Here is a 17,230-nt window from a genome sequence, read left to right as displayed (position 1 = left end):
ATGTGCGGTAGTGCACACAGTCTCGGTCTGTCCGGATTGATCCGTGTCAACGCGTACACTCGATAAAAGCGATCAAAACAGCTTAGGGCTTGGGCAGTCGGGGTACCGTTTAAAAACGGATGAGTAAAATGATTTATTTAATTCTGGTCCTATTACACGTCTTATACCTTACAAAAAAGTACTCCGAGTAAATAAACAAAGCCATCAATGCAGGTTGGTTGGAAGCGCAGACGAGGCATCGAAAGTGAGATTTGACCAATGGCGAATATATCGCTTGAGGGATAGTTTAATTGGGTAAGGTATACAGGATTTACCAATCTTGCAGACCTATGATGCGGTACAACAGCAAATTGGTGATGGTCAATGGCGGATGTATTTATTTAGTGTTTTGAATGTATAATATACAGTTTGTTCTATCGTGTTCTTCTTCGTACATATACCTACATGTATTTGCTCAACGTCTGCCTTAACATTCAAATTCGCCTAACTATAAACTTAACTATATTATTTGTCGAACTAAGTAATTAAAATCTTAAATAATTTTATAGATAGACTATGAATTGTTATAATTTATTGTAGTTCTCTTGTGAAAAATCATTTTTCCGAAATTGACATTAAAAAAAGTAAGTCATTTACGCGGAGACAAAGACGATGGAAGTGTAATAGTGTAGTAGTGAATACTCAATACATTGATATCACGATGTGTTATACGTTATACCGGTGAGTTACCGTTGGTCCGATTGGAAAAAAAATTTACCAAATCAGTACTTCCTAGACGTCTTAAGACAATCATATTTGGTACTTATATTTAACCTGATATTTGATCGTTGCAAGTTGCAATAATACAAACCTCTAGATTATCCATTTTACAATTTTATATTATCAGTAAACATTAGAGATTAATTAGGTAACACTCCTTTTTTTTAATCATCATTATATTTTTAATAAATAAGTACCTATTAATATTTCTAAAAATATATTTTTTAAATTGGACGATTTACTTACAAAATTAAGAAAATATATCATATTACCTATTAACTGTATACTGTTTTTTAAAACAATTTTTACTAGTCTTAAAATGTTATATATTTAAGTATAAACAATATTTAAAATTGTTTAAAACTACGAACTTTGGAACCTAATTTTACAAGCAATTATCAAAATTTTGTTTTTAATAAGTTTGCATTAAATAAATGTACCTAATATTTTAGTCGTTGATTTATTATTTTTTAATAAGAAATTCTTGATAAATTAGTGAAGTTGTACATTAATGAATAGTTTAAAAAAATTATATTAAAGTGTTGTGTACCATATGTATTTAGCTCTGTGTTTGTATACAAGCAGTTATATAAACTATCGAATAATATATACCTACGAGTACACTAGCGATTTAAATACAACAGTCACCTATTAAATTGAATAAAAACTAAAAATGATAAATTGTATCATTTTAACCAAAAAAGTATCCGTGATGTCATAAAAATAATTAAATAATATGTAATGTTTTGTAATTTATGTTCTGACATTTTATAAAATTACTCTAAATCAAAATAATGTTTACCTATATCATACTTTAAAAATTAAAATTATGTAAAAATATATTTTGAACATGACATTAATAGAGCCTATAGTAAATGTATCGAGTATCGATTTTTTATAGTTACCTATAATAGTTGAATGGTATGAAATTTAATATTCATGATCATATAATCAATCATTTAGAAATATTTTTTTCTCTTTTGTCACCGGTGTTGTCTAAAAATATACTCAATTGCGATGAATTAACAATAACAATATTTCATCTGAATCGTAATAAATAATAATAAGTAATCGAATTAATGTTAACTATTCCTTTTAAAATTATCGATGTAGGTAAAACTGTACACGATTTACTTGTTTATCATACAATTTGTACCTACCACTTTTCGGTGCTTATAAAAAAAAAAAAAATAGTTAGGAAAAACATGTTTTAATAATTTTCGTTAAAAATATTAAAGTACGACAAATCGTGGTCAGTCAAATATTTTGGATTAGGTTTTAATGTTTTATAGTAACGTTTGAATAATTATGTAGTATCGTCTAAAATATTAAGTTAGTTCACGAATCACGATAGTCGATAAGTTCCCCGCATCATACCGTCGCAGCTTACAAGACTAACAGTGACAAAGAAGACAGGTGTTGTACAACGCGGTACTCCGAATTCAAGACATTCGTAATAATTAATCGCTATTTTAGATATTTGACTAACATATTTGGTTTTCTTTACGATATTTGTAGACATTTGATTGATATTTTTGACTAAGAATTATGTCTAATGTAAAACTAATCTACTTAAGATCTTTAACCGCCCGAAATGGATTAACATAGCTGTGGAGACGTGGAGTATTGTAATATATTATATTCTAAAAGTAAATTGGAGCAACTAGTAAATACTTATTTATTACCTAATATATTTTGTACACAAATATTCGATATGTTCTGCATTAAAACTTTTTATGGTTCATTAGTTTGTCGATCACGTGCGTCTCAGCTGAGGATTACCTCCGGGCCAATGCATATAAATGTCTCACATTTCGTGCTCTAAACCAATATAACGATAATAAAAATTAGTGAAAGCCCGGAGCTTGGGACTGGTTTCAAAATTACTTTTGAAAAGTTATTATTGAAAATGATATCGGTATAGAAATCAAAACCGGTAGGTACTAAAAACCGAAAATAAATTAAACAGTTAAAGAATATGAAATCTAAAATCGAAACTACCATTTCTATTAAAAATACCGGTATATCTAATATATATTATATTTAAAATTGAAAAAATTAATAATTTGATAAACAAACTTACAATGTTCACTGTTGGACATCATCCAATTTCCTCCCCCGTCGATTGTATTGTACTTATTGTTATTATAATAAAATGCAATATAGTGATTATAGGTATTCTATAAATATGCGATATTGTGTTGCGTACTGACATTATATAAAATATAATATTAGTAATATCAATAATATTTTATATTATTTGAATTTGCACCAGTTGTACAACGATAAAAATAGCTAATAAATATCTGTAGCATATTTTCAGGGGATGACAGTAGAAAGATATAAATTCCATTCATACATTTTTTGTTTGGTTTTATGATAGTTATTTGACCTATTTCTAAAAATAAGATCCTATTAAAAATGATATAGGTATTTCTATTGCTTGATGAAAATAAAAAGAGAAATCGAGATTTAAAGTTAAACGACTAAGATAACTAATAAATATAGTTTTTGTTTAATAAATTTCAAACATAGGTATACAATATATATGTTATAATTTAAGTATATCTATACCATTATAATTTATAAACATTAAAGGAACAGTTTATTTATGAAAATATAAAAATAATATTATCTATAGGCTTAGGATTTTGAGTAAGATACGTCACATCACCTACTAAAAAAATTAAATTTTTAAACTTTTGATGGTTTGACGTACCGGTGATATATTTTATTTATTATTGAAAAATTTTTCTTTACATTGGGTTTTAACAAAAAAACGTTTTTGTAAATTTAAATGGATATTGCTGTTTTTTTCGTGATAGTATTTATAAAAAATTATATTGTAACAAACCCTCGTACTCACACGGCCGGTGCGCGCGCTCAGGTGGGTACATTATACGACACGCGCCGCACAAGCGCACCAACGCTTATACGCACTGTGGAGCGTGTTTACAATAACAATACCGAATAACGATATGTATACAATATAATATTATTATAATATAATATAATATAACATCGGTTTTTTTCGTTGTTGTCGGTTTATTATTTATAACTCGCGAGTCCTTGATTTCCTGCGAGCACACGCGGAGTACGTTCCTTGAACTAAATTTTCTCGCACGCATAGCCGCATAGGTAATACCCGCACACATGGACACGGTATACCTAGGTAACCTATACAATACTTATTATGTTTATTATACATGTGTATGATTATGTACGCATGGCGCATAGGTGTAAGTACGTACGTGTGTGTACAGTCGACCGTCACTCCTATACCCTCGGCGTCATCAACTGCTGACGATCGCGACCGGTGTCGGTTTTGCGCGCCGCCACGCCGATATAATAAATATATTGTAATTTGTAGATAAATAATAATAATATTATTATTATCATCGTGAAAGCAATAATAATGATATAAATTATAATATCATAATCGTGCGCGAGTTTTTTCCACCCACAATTATTATTATTATTATCGATCGCATATCATCCGCGACTATCATTCCGGTCGGTATTTATTTACTGCTGACGCTGCCGAGATAATCGTAATATTAATTCCCTGCGATCGTATCGTGCGGTTTTGTTGCTGGTGCAGTTTATACACACGGTCGTTTTATAATATCACCCCGGAACTCAAAACAATATTACTTAAGTCTTCCTCTAAACCTATTTCGTAATATTATTATTATCCATTGCAATTATATATTTTTCATATTATACTGTATTATATTATAATTATTCATTTTTTATTCTAGTTGGTATTAGTCAGTCTTATATTCGTTACTAGCCGATGGAATCGAAGATCGTGCAGCATCGTCGTGCGTAATCGATCGGCCCCGTCATGGCTAACAACACGGATAAATGGGCTGAAGAACAGGAGCCCAATTCGTTTCTCTTGGGCGAAGATCGCAGCGTGCAGCCAGGGTTCGTCAGGCAGAACCGTCGGCAATCCGGTAAGGCGACTTTACGATATTATTATTATCATTAACGTGAGAATGGTACTCGGTAATACATTTTTTGAGGGGAATTGAAAATACGTATATATTTGTTTATTCTGTGTATTCAATATCATCGGTGGATCGTGATAATTTTACATTGTAGTGGTGTAACATTTTAGTAAACCTTCCTTTTACCAAAACTATTTTTTGCAAAAAAAAAAAATGATGCAAAACCATTTACTAAATAAGAACTTACAATTTAACAGTGTAGAGTGTAGACATTAACAGGATACTTGATGCATTTAGTGCTATTGAAAATTGATGAATTTCTCTATAATTCTTTCTTTAAAGTTTAAATTTTCATAATTTTAAAATTATATTTTAGTTATTTATTTAGTTATCAAACCAAGTTTATTAAATTGTAATTATTTTTTATTACTATATAATAGGATTATATTAATAAAAAAATGATTTTTTTATTATTATTTATATTATGTACCTATCGTACCTATATACACTATACAATAAATTTATTTTTGTTTACATTTAAAATCTTAAAAATTACCGCATTAAATTTGTAAGCAGATTGGATGTTATTATGTATTAAAAAACTAAGGTACACTATCCTAGTATTAGGGTATTAGTAATTAGGATTCGATAGAAATTTGGAGTCTGCGTATACACCAATGGTTATTAGGATATATTATAGTATTATCTATTTACCCGTGCTTACCCTTTAAACGTAGTCTGCACTTACGGATCTTGTGATGCAAAATGTGATAATATATTATATTATGAATTAAATACACAAGAAAACACTGACTTTATTGTTGATAAAAATTATTTAATACAGTAGACATAATGTTTTTTAGTTTACAGTACTATTTCAAAACAATATAAACACTCGTTAAAGTTAAATATTCAAGTTTTGAACTTGTCTTAAAATAAACAAAAGACAATATTGTTTTATTTTTATAATTATATGTTTACATATAATAATTTTAATAGGTTTTTATTATTATATTGTGTTAGTTACATTGTCTTGTTTTTGGAATTTTGGATATTATTTTAAAAGAACCTAAGTTAGTGCCATAATAAATTCTGGTTTAACATCGATTTTAGTATTTATTTTTATGTCTAGTACATAAAAACCATATTATATGTATTTATAGGTATTTAAATATTTTTTGCATTTTAGCCTTTAGGTATAGTTATAGATTTTAGTCCCTATGTAACTGTTTTAAAGGATTTAAAGGATATAATATGTTATAAAAATACTATAATTTTTTAAAAATGAAACGTTTTAACAAATTGAAAAAATAAATAAATTAAACTTGTATGTACTTATCTATAAAATAATATACATAACTGTGTAGCAAAATACCTATACAATAAATAATCGTAGTTAATACAGTTTAAAACTACTGACATTCAATTATTAATGTATTACACTGTCACGTAAATAATATTTTCTATAATTACTTTATTATTGTGGAGGGTTCTTTTTGAAGAAAAAAAAGATTGTGCCTACATAAAATATTTTCATTTAGATAATTAGACACAATAACTAGGCATGGCCCCAACTACTCAATTCGCTTTTAAAATGTTGAATTTATTAGAAAGTTAATATTTCCAACATATGTACCTATATAATAATATATTAAAATACTATATATTTTTGATTTATTAATTCTAATCGCGCATCCTATTTATTTGTTGTGTTACGAGGAAAATAATACACTCGAGTGAAATGCAAGCGCCAAAAGCAGTTACGCGAGCTAATATTACTTAGTGTACGTTTTATTGAGATTTTATAATATACCTATCTAATAGATTTGTGTAAAGTTATAATGTATTGTGTTTTCCAAACAACATATTAAAATTACGAGTCGTTTGTGTATTCATCATGAATGCACATAATGAACAGGATAAACGCATCAAACACCTTATATCATATAACAAGTGGCGACTTTTTTCGCTAGCAAACACTTGATGTATGGTGAGGTTTGAGTATTATTTGCGCATAGTTTTTGAAATAAATTTCACATTAGCTTAATGAGCATCTATATTCTAGGAAGTATAAGAGTTACGTCCCGGAACTCGATGTATTGACGACTGTTTATAGGGATCCATCATGTCTCACATGTGTTACACGATTTGATTACACACAGTGCATAATAATACATACAAATAAATAATAACTTGTCTCCTACTTACATGGTTATGATTGATGAAGTTCCTACGGGTGTACGTTGTAAACATCGTAGTACAATAAGCTTGTAGGCACTATATGAACATAAGTATTCTTCTGGCACGGGGGCAAACCGGTTGCGTAGTTGTTCATATATTTTTGTACGGTATTAATTATTAAGGCGCGCTTCCAGAAATAATGAATTATTGCACTCGAATTTTGAGTGTAGGCAGGCAGAGGCCGCCATCTATTGATATACTACCCTAGGGACAATTTTCAGCAGTGTAAACCTGCTGGCTATGATATATTATATTTGTATCGACTCTCGATTGAGCATCGGATCGTGACCGACTGTTGTAGCGGCGCATTCAATGCATTTTTTCACTGCAGGCATCTATAAAACTACACTGTATTGCAGACATTTTGTGAATTTTTAGTCACTCAGTTAATCAAATATTAAACTATATAACGTTATTAATATCATATATCAGGTTACGTTTTGAAATTCGAATTATTTGAATTAAATATCAATTTAAATACATTGAATGACTTTGCATTTAATTTCTTTTGTTTTTAAGCGTAAATATCAAATCTGTTGTTTTTTAATCGGCCTACATGTAACCTTGTCATTACTCATTGTTAATAATTTTATTATTTTAATTTAAGGTAGCCATACGTATTTGACGAAAATCTATAGCTTAGCTGTATAAACAAGACGATACAAAAATTATTATTTTCTTTTTGAATTGGCCTACATTGAGTAATTTTTTGGGACCTTTAAGGCTTTAAATTCGTTCTGCAACCTTGGTGTTTCGTAAATAATAATAGATATCACCTATGACCATTAATGTATAATATAATCTACTAGTTATGGCCATCTATTTCCCAAAAACAATAAAGAATTAAAAATAAAGCAAATCTGTGCTTCTTCAATACATTAATTTATGCACATTGTATGATATATTCACTGCACAATATTTTACATAATAATTTATACACACGTTATTTAAAAATTATACTGATTTTAAAATATGATGTAATTATATGTGATTGCTTTGAAAAGGAACTTATTAAACTTATTTTTCTTAAGCTATTTATTATGTACCTATCTACAAAGTACAAATGTATTAAACTTGTAATAATTATTGTTGAAAATTTACAACAAAATTAACAACTAAGAATATAATTTTTTATTTATTAAATATAAATATTCTACACTAGGTAGTAGTAGTAAATTATAAGAAGTAATTGTATTTCTTATTTATGAAAAGAATAATAAATAAATTTACATTAAATATAATACAATTTTTTCAATGAGGTATTAAATAACATATATAAAAAAAAATAGTATTACATTGAATGTTAGTTTTAATTTAATTTTTAACTTAAAAAATAGAATAAATATTTAATAATTTATAAATTCTAAGTGTTAACTTGATATGTATACCTATAATATTTTTTTTTAAATAAGTTATGATAAAATATACAACTTTTTTTATAAATACAAATAGTTATTTTCTAGGTTAAATACTGAAATTGAAACTATATATTGTTTCGTGATTATCATAAATCTTGACGCCCTTAAGGTTACGTCTATAAATTGACGCGACCGTTAATTTCGGATATTGGCCATGAACACGGCAGTGCAACTTTACCCGATGGTGGTCTCTTCGAGCGGAACCAACGAACATGGATCGTTTGGATTATTCTTGTCCTTGACATTGATCTCTTAATAGCAACAAAGGTCACCGTAGAAGATCTATTAAAATAAAACTACAATATTAATTTAACGTTTTCATTTGGTTTGGTTTTTTTTTTTATTATGATACGTACAATTGAAATAAATAGATAGTTGTAAAAGCCAACTAAAAACGTATAATATTATATGTATACATTATTCTATAACGTAAGTGTGCACCTATAACCACACATTTATACGACCTTAATCGGTACGATGTGAAAATGATATTATACACGTTTTGTTCCTTATATACCTACCTATCCTGGCTATCCTTATATACGCCTCTTGACGTAGTAAATAAATTTGTAATTGAAAATTATATTGAACTGCATGAACACAATATTATATTTATAATATATTATTTTGTTATGTAAATTGCCGGACAGTTGTGTATAAATCGCACGTGGAATTGGACGTAATCCAAACAGGAAGCGATCACCTACTATCGTTATACGATATGGATGATGTTGGTAATTACTACATAAACAAATATCACATATATACAATATGTGTGTGTGTATGCGTAACATCGGGAACGGAATTTTGATGATTTATCCGGCGTGTAATATTTGCATTAAAGCCGTCGCGAATGGAATTACATTTTTAGTCGTCTGGTAGTTAAAGTTGTGTATACCATTATATAGAAAGCACCGTATTGAATTTGATGGAGATTTGCGCCGAATAAAGGATTGCCTACACCGTTGCACAGCTTCACAGTACGCGACGTATTTCGTTAGTACTTATATAAATACCTAAATTAATACGAAATATAAGTATAACATATCAACGTACAATTTTTTACTAGTTTTTGTAAACATGTGGGTAGTATATTATTAGATATAGGTACGTCTCGTGAGTCGTGTTATAGGTAGTCGTTTAATGTCTATAGGTATCGATATATGTATGTATACATATATTATATAATCCATCACAGAATAAAATAACAATCTCTATGAAATAAGAATATAATAGGTATATTGTCATGAATAATATAGTAAATATTTTAAGCGGATGATTTTTACAATACAGAGGCTATAGTATTGACTGCACGGGTTTTTGCGATTACGATAATACATACATTTTTGTGTACTTATTGTTTTGTATGAGTACAACCTATCGGTTAATGTGACCTAACTATTTACTTGCAGTGATCTATGCTATTTGTAGGCATGTTGCGCACGTGGTGTATATGGATTTTTTGTTTTAAGTTTTCTATTATTTTTATAATAATTAATTAGCGTAAAATTGCGGGAGCGATGATATAATATACAGGTGTAGGTACACACTTAACAAGATGACTGCAAGACTGCGTAGGCCGTTCGAGATCTGAGTGTATAATAATTGGGGAAATTAAATTAAAAAGTATTTAGAAATCTTAACGTCTCGGTTGTTAGTGAAGATTAAGTTTAGTGTAGTAATATTTTAACTCCTAAAAGTGGTAAAAGTAGTTGGTCATATTTATAATGTACTCGTATAAATTACTCATAAACAAATATTGAATAGTCTTGAAAAAAAACTAAGTTCAGATTTTTTTATGATGTGTTAAACTCTTGTAAAATTCATATTTTTAGTTTTAAGAGCTTTTAGAAGGACATGTTATCATTTTAATTGGTGTCGTTATTTTAGTACCTATCAATATGTATACATTTGCAGTTAAAGATATATTTATTTGCTTATTATTGTGCTTAATGAATAATGATTCATATGAAGAACTTTTATGTCGTGTCATCATAAGTAATACAAACGTGTGTTTAATACTTGTAAGCTGCATTACTTTGAAGATAAATACTAGAGTTTTTAAGCTAAATGTAAAAATTAAAAATTTGTAAACCAATATATTATAATTGCCAATTTATATTGATCATTATTGATATTTTATTATTTGTTACAAATCAATAAATTGTAATTATTAAATATATTGAATAAATTAAATTACACAACACTAGATATAGTATCTAAGTATGTTATTTTGAAACTTATACTAAATTTAAATGGAAAATCATCGAGAAATGTAATACCCGTTCGAAATTCATAATTACATACAGATACCTATAGTTAGTATATTTTTTTTGGATATAAGTGTATAACTAATGTTAGGAGTCTTGGTATAATTAAATAAATTATAACTTTGGTTTTGTGATGAACATTTTTAAGATGAAATTATCAAAATACACTTTTTATTGTTATGAAAGCTGCAGGTTTATACTATATAGTATATTGTTTTCATAAGCGTATCAACGAGAATACAAATATACGTATGTAGTGTATTTTTTTAAATCTTTAACGATTGGTGTTACATATTTTTTTAATCATTGTAAAGTGAAGCATCTATGCCTGAATGTCTGTATTATATAATACATACCTAAAAGCTGTTTTTAAAAGCGTAATTTATTTTAGAGACTTTTTATAATTAGTTATAATTTTAAGAAACCACTAAGACGCTGAGTAAGATAATTACTGTCAGCGGACAGATAATAATAATTATCTAGGTATTGTTTTTTTTTTTTTAATAAATAGTATGTATTATAACATTTTTAAAGTGAAAATATTGGTTTAGTGTATAAATCATGGTTGATGTTATGAATTCAATACCATTAAGATACCTATTATCAAGTGAAATGTGTACTTATACAAATTATAAATATTTTCATGAATATTGCGTCACTCGGGTAGTTAGGTCATTAAATTTATTTGAGATTATTCACAAGAATTTAGGTTAAGGTGGTAAATGGTAATAATTTTGATAACTAAAGATACTTATTGAGTGTTGTTGTTTTCCAACAGTTTCCAAAATAGTTTTATGGTTACAACTTACATTTAACGAGTTTCTTATAGGCAAACGTGACGATTATTTGACTTGGTGTAGTGTTAAATTTAACAGTATTTTTAAATTAGCGAACTATGTATTACCGTGACAAAAATTTTTACATGAATCTACTAGTGATATTACCATTGATCATTAGAATTTTAATGATACCTACAAGGCTACATATGTAAATAGTCTGAAACAAAAAGATTTTAATTTAAACTTAAATTTTAATCTCAAATTAATCCCGATTTCAAATAAATCAAATTAATTTATCTCAAATAATATATATTATTAAATATAATAATATTTATTTTTAATTTTAGCTATTTTAATATTTTTTTTTCTGATATGAATTATTAATTAAAAAAATAAAAAATAATTTACATATCAAAAATGTTAAACTCAAAAGTTTTAGTTTTCTTTGTTAAATTATGTGCAAACTATTAAAAACAATGTATAAATTAATAAATCAGTAAATTTTAATTTATGTTCAGTAATAATAATAAACGCAATTTAAAAGTAAAATAAATCAAATGAAATAAAAAATAGACTTTAAAAGTGGAAATATACATTATGTTTACAATTAATGACCGCCGGTCGTTTATTAACAGTGAATACAATACAATTATGACAGGTAGACAGTGATTAAATGTCATAAAAACATATTTAGTGATGCTAGTTCCAGGTTCTGTTTATAATCAATAATTTGAAAAGATAGAATTAACTAATAAAAAACATTTTGCTTTGTTTATTTTGCATTAGTGTTTATTAAAATATATTAAGTATATGTAAATTTGTAACGTGTCAATATATTGGATGATTGCGTAATATATTTTAGCAACTAATTTTTTTAACTTTTTTTTGCCTAATGAAGTATACAGTACACACGTGTTATATTGTAAAGTATTATCTTAATTTAATTTTGAATAAATATAGGTAATACAATATTATTTTATTAATTTTATCAAAAAAGAAAAAAAAAATGTAACGCAAAAAACCACAAGTATTCTTTTAAAATATATTTCGATGATGCTAATAAATCAATTTTCTTATAAAACAAATCTATTTAAAATAATATTTTTTTTAGTTCAGGTAAATTGTTTAAAACAACTAACGCTATTTAAGTTTATAACAGCACATTTAATCAGTATTTGTATACATCTGGACACATTTTAACTAGTATTGGATATAAGTTATAATCTTTTATATAGTGCCGACATAATGATAATAAATAATAAAAATCACATGTGTTATAATAAATGTTGAACTGTATTCATTTAAATGTCTACATGTGTATTAAAGTTTGTATACTAAACAATAAGTGTAAAGTTGTTAACGGAAAATATTGATGTTTACATTTTTTCCTTATTATTTTACACTGTTTATCTTAAATATCTGTTCATTTTGGAGTTATAGTTTTTTTTTTTTATTTTTATTTTGAAAGTATTATAATTTATAAGCGTGAGTTACTTAATTACTATTATATGAAATCTATAAAGTATAAGACTTAACTTTAGTTAAGTAAGTATTTATTTTTTAACGTTCACAATTCTACACTGTGTCATTAAATATTCTCCAAAGAACTTACTATAAAATATATTTCTATAGAACGAAAGGTATAAATAAAAGTACTATAAGGAAATTATAATATTCTTACCATTTACCGAATACAAATTATATTATTATAATTATTATTTTTTGGATTAAAAATAAAATAGATATTTAATTTCAGATTAAGTTAGGTATTCTGAAACCTTCAGTAAATTAAGAACTATTAAATAAAACAAATTTCTTAAGCATAATAATTAATATTATTATAAATTTGATACAGTTCAATATTTTGAGTTTCTTATTTGATTTTTATAAAATGTTTGAAATGCTTTTAAGTATAAATCTTTATATAAATAAAATATTTGATAAAACAAAAAGTTTTAACGAATAAAATGTTTGATTTTATATGATGTAAACGCATAACAATCTTTATAATGACAATTGTTTCATTTAATTTAGCTTAACAAGTTAAAAGAAAAACAAATTAAGTATTAATTTTTGGATGTTGTATCGGTTTGAGAAACGATAAGTTATATTTTTAAAATCTTTAAATCTTTAATTCTTTAAAAACAGTGGTGTTGTACAAGGGCTAAAATAACTAGTTAATAAAAAATGAAACAAGGAACTTCATACGACCACGACGTGTCGATATTTATGATGGTAATCGTTGTTAGTCTATAATTAATAGTATATCGTAATACGATAAAATATTTTTATTAACCATTTAAATAATGTACGTGATATGCAAAATAAATTACAATAATAATAATTGCATAACTTGTTAATTAAAAGAAAAAATATAATATGAATCTTAATGTATTTTATTTACATTATTATATATTTTGTTGTTTTGTTATTACATGAACGCCTTACTGAGTAAGAACGCAATTTAATATACATTCATTACATTGATTATCTAGAATTTGTAGCTGTATAGTGAATAGCATATCTAAGGTGAGTGATGCAATTTTAAAATAGCATGTCCACAAACGACAGACTCATTTAAAATACCTATTTAACGATCTATTATTTATTTAAGTTAATTAAATGTCACGTTGACATATTTTATATATACATAAACGTTGTGTTATGTATGTATAACATTGAATTATGAACCTATTTATAAGTTAGCTAAGATTAGCTAACTCGTTTTTTTGCACCTTAAAGCTATTATAAAAAAGCACATTATGTGAAATATTTAAATATATATGTAATTCTTTAAATCATTTTGGCAGCTTATCAGACGTAGTGAGCTTGTAAATCATTAGTGTGTTACAACAATAATTTTTACGTACATTCCTCTGTACGTCACATTCATTGGAATCAGATTTATTAAACTTTTCTACAAAAGTAATTAAATTGATTTACCAGATACCACCATAGAGTAAAATGGAAAAATTGTACAGTACAAGATATATTGAGAAGGCTTGTAAATGAACAACATCATACTATACTGATTGCCAAAGAAATATCCAATCTGGGACCAGTGGCGCTGATGTCATCTGAAATACCTATCAAATTTCTGTGTAGTAACTAGTAGTATACCTTCCACCCACTTCGACTCACCAGAGGTTCTAATTTTCTTTTTATGGCTAATTATATGCAATTTTCGAGTTTATATTAAGACATAGTAGTTCAAAGTCTAGTTTTTACCAATTTCAAGCTCGAGGTGTGCCATCCACCTACTTGGATTATCTATGATATTTGTCGCAGTTGATCAATAGGATCCGGGCCACCGTGTGGGTCGACGTGGGATATGAAATTTTCTTTTTACTTTTTTACTATTTGACAAGATGGTCTTTGTGGCATGAGTAAATTTAAAATATTTTTAATTTATGTTTTGTCACAGTGAATGCTTATAATACTTTCTATTGATGAATTACATAATAAAAATATTAGGTATATGTATAGTAATCAAGAAAGCTCTCTTGTTGAACGTTTTTAATTATTATTTTTATAATATGTTATACATACTTGCTATGTAGTATAGTGTTTATTTAACAATAATAATAGGTAATAACAAAATATTTGTCATTCGTTTGTAGGTATACTATAGCTAGTAGCTACTATTTCTTATTTCATTTCTATAAATATCATTAACGTTTTTTCACAACAAATTATTTTCAACATATTGTTTTTTAATATTATTAATGAGAGAGTGGTTGAATAATAATATCTAATGAATATAATCTGCAATGAAACGATGCCATTCATATTGAATATTGATCAAGTCAATCAAATTGTTAGTGTTCAATTATTTTTAAAAAATTTCACAATATTTAGTTTTTATTAAATCAACATATTTTTTTAAATTTAAATTTAAATTGATTTTTAAGTAACAACTAACCTTGCATGTAAAATCATACGGGCACTGAACCTACGTGCATCGGTTTAAACTCTTGAAAAAACAAAAACGCAAAAATGAAAATAATTAGTTTATAATAATGCATGAAAATATAATCGTATACCCTGATTATTTTTAACCATGTAAATAAAATTGTAATTATATGTTTCGGTTTATTTATAAGCTATAATTTATAGGATTGCCAATATAATATTATGTGTATTGAATATTGATTATTAAACAGTTTAACGGGCTTAGTATGTATTATAAGCCGTTAGATAGCGCTAGAATTACAAGGATGAACAACAAGCGGAATTAAAATCATAATGAGAAAATAATCCAAATAAAAAATTGAATGATGAAAATATAAAATATGACAAAACTTTCCTGAGTACAATTAGTTATTTTTTATATAGGTACATCATGTTTTGAATTAAACATTGTGGATACATAAACAATAATTATTGTTTTCGATTTTATTGGAATTATCTTATTTAAATATAAATTGTTATATTAAATTATTGCCATATTTCAGTAGTATTAAATGTGTAATATTCATTATTGCTATTTATAATATTAAAATATTAATATAATCTCTAAGGATTAAATACACGTACTGAAGTTGTTATTTTAAAACATCGTTTTTTTAACACTATTTAAAATTAAAATAAAAACTAAATTCTTGTATAAATAGGTGTACTTATCTACTCATACGATTTATACAATATAGTAACTTATAGTAATTTCTTATAGCTGATTGAAAAAATTAATTTTTATTTCCATGTTAGATGCCTATTGTGTGGACCGTCAATTTGATGATTTTACAATAACGTGTACCTTTTTGGAGCAGTAAAACCTATTTGATTTTCAAATTTGAGGTTTCTAGTACCAAATTAAATCTAGTTGGTACTCTGAGGACCAAAAAACAAAAAAATTCCATTTTTTATAATTTTTAATCAAAATTGATTTATTTTTTTGTTGTAATTCAAAATTAATGTAAACACTTGAAATTTTCACGAAATATTAATTAGCAATTACTAGATACGAATTAATTTTCAAAATATTTTGGCTCATTTTATGTAGTTTATAAATTATAGATATATGATGTCAAAAATCCAGATATCTGAACCCAAAATTTAAAATCTTAATTATCCGAATAATTAAATTTTCACATATCTCATAATTACAAAGGGAGGTTTAAAAATTATGTAAAATGTATAATTTCAAGTCTTACCGACTTAAATAAAACACAGTTTAAAACCTATAAATTAAATAATAAATATTTAAATTTTCAATAATTTAGCAATAAGTTTAAAATATCCGAATTATTAGGATAATTTGAAATTTATCCGTCATATGATTCGGATTCGGATATCCGGATTATCCAGATAGTATTGGAATCCGGATATTAGTAACTCCTCTAATTTTAAATGTTTGACTTTTTTTGTGTCCACATAAATTGTTTTTATTCCTAATTAAAAATAGGAAAATACACAATCAAATCACAATTGTCAAAATCACGAAAATTTTAAAGCTATTATGTAGTTAGAAATGTATAGAATATTCAACTTCAAAAAAAGCAAAATAATGCATTTCATAAGCATTTTTTACTGAAATCTAAAAAATATTATAAGCTTAATTTTTTTTATATATATTTGAATTTAAAATTTGGTTAAAATTGTTTTCTGTTTGAAGAATGACGTTTTTGTAAAATGGGAGCCGTTTAGGAAAAACAAGAGTCAAGCAGCCTGTTAGCCATTTTATATTAATAATTGAAAAATAAATTACGGTAATATCAATTAAATAATAAACTATTAAAAGTCATATTTAATATACAATGACAGACTGTTTTTGCACAGAATCGTTTTTCGTATAATATTGTATATAATGA

General features: G+C 26.2%; 1 protein-coding gene across 3 annotated transcripts in view; it reads left to right on the top strand.

The window, feature by feature from the left end:
* LOC132921351 (organic cation transporter protein-like) overlaps positions 1-17,230 on the top strand; it is a 57,489-nt gene that overhangs the window by 3,190 nt on the left and 37,069 nt on the right. For 2 of the 3 annotated variants that reach the window (XM_060984336.1, XM_060984334.1), the window contains exon 2: positions 4,521-4,718. In XM_060984336.1, coding sequence (XP_060840319.1) covers positions 4,607-4,718 — 112 coding nt within the window. In that variant the 5' untranslated portion in view covers positions 4,521-4,606. Of the gene's footprint in view, positions 1-4,085; positions 4,439-4,520; positions 4,719-17,230 lie in introns of those variants that run through there. The other variant, XM_060984335.1, reaches the window with a different exon arrangement.

The sequence above is a fragment of the Rhopalosiphum padi genome, chromosome 2, assembly GCF_020882245.1.
Source record: "Rhopalosiphum padi isolate XX-2018 chromosome 2, ASM2088224v1, whole genome shotgun sequence".
Taxonomy (NCBI): Eukaryota; Metazoa; Arthropoda; class Insecta; order Hemiptera; family Aphididae; genus Rhopalosiphum; species Rhopalosiphum padi.
This window is presented reverse-complemented; position numbering and strand designations above follow the sequence as displayed.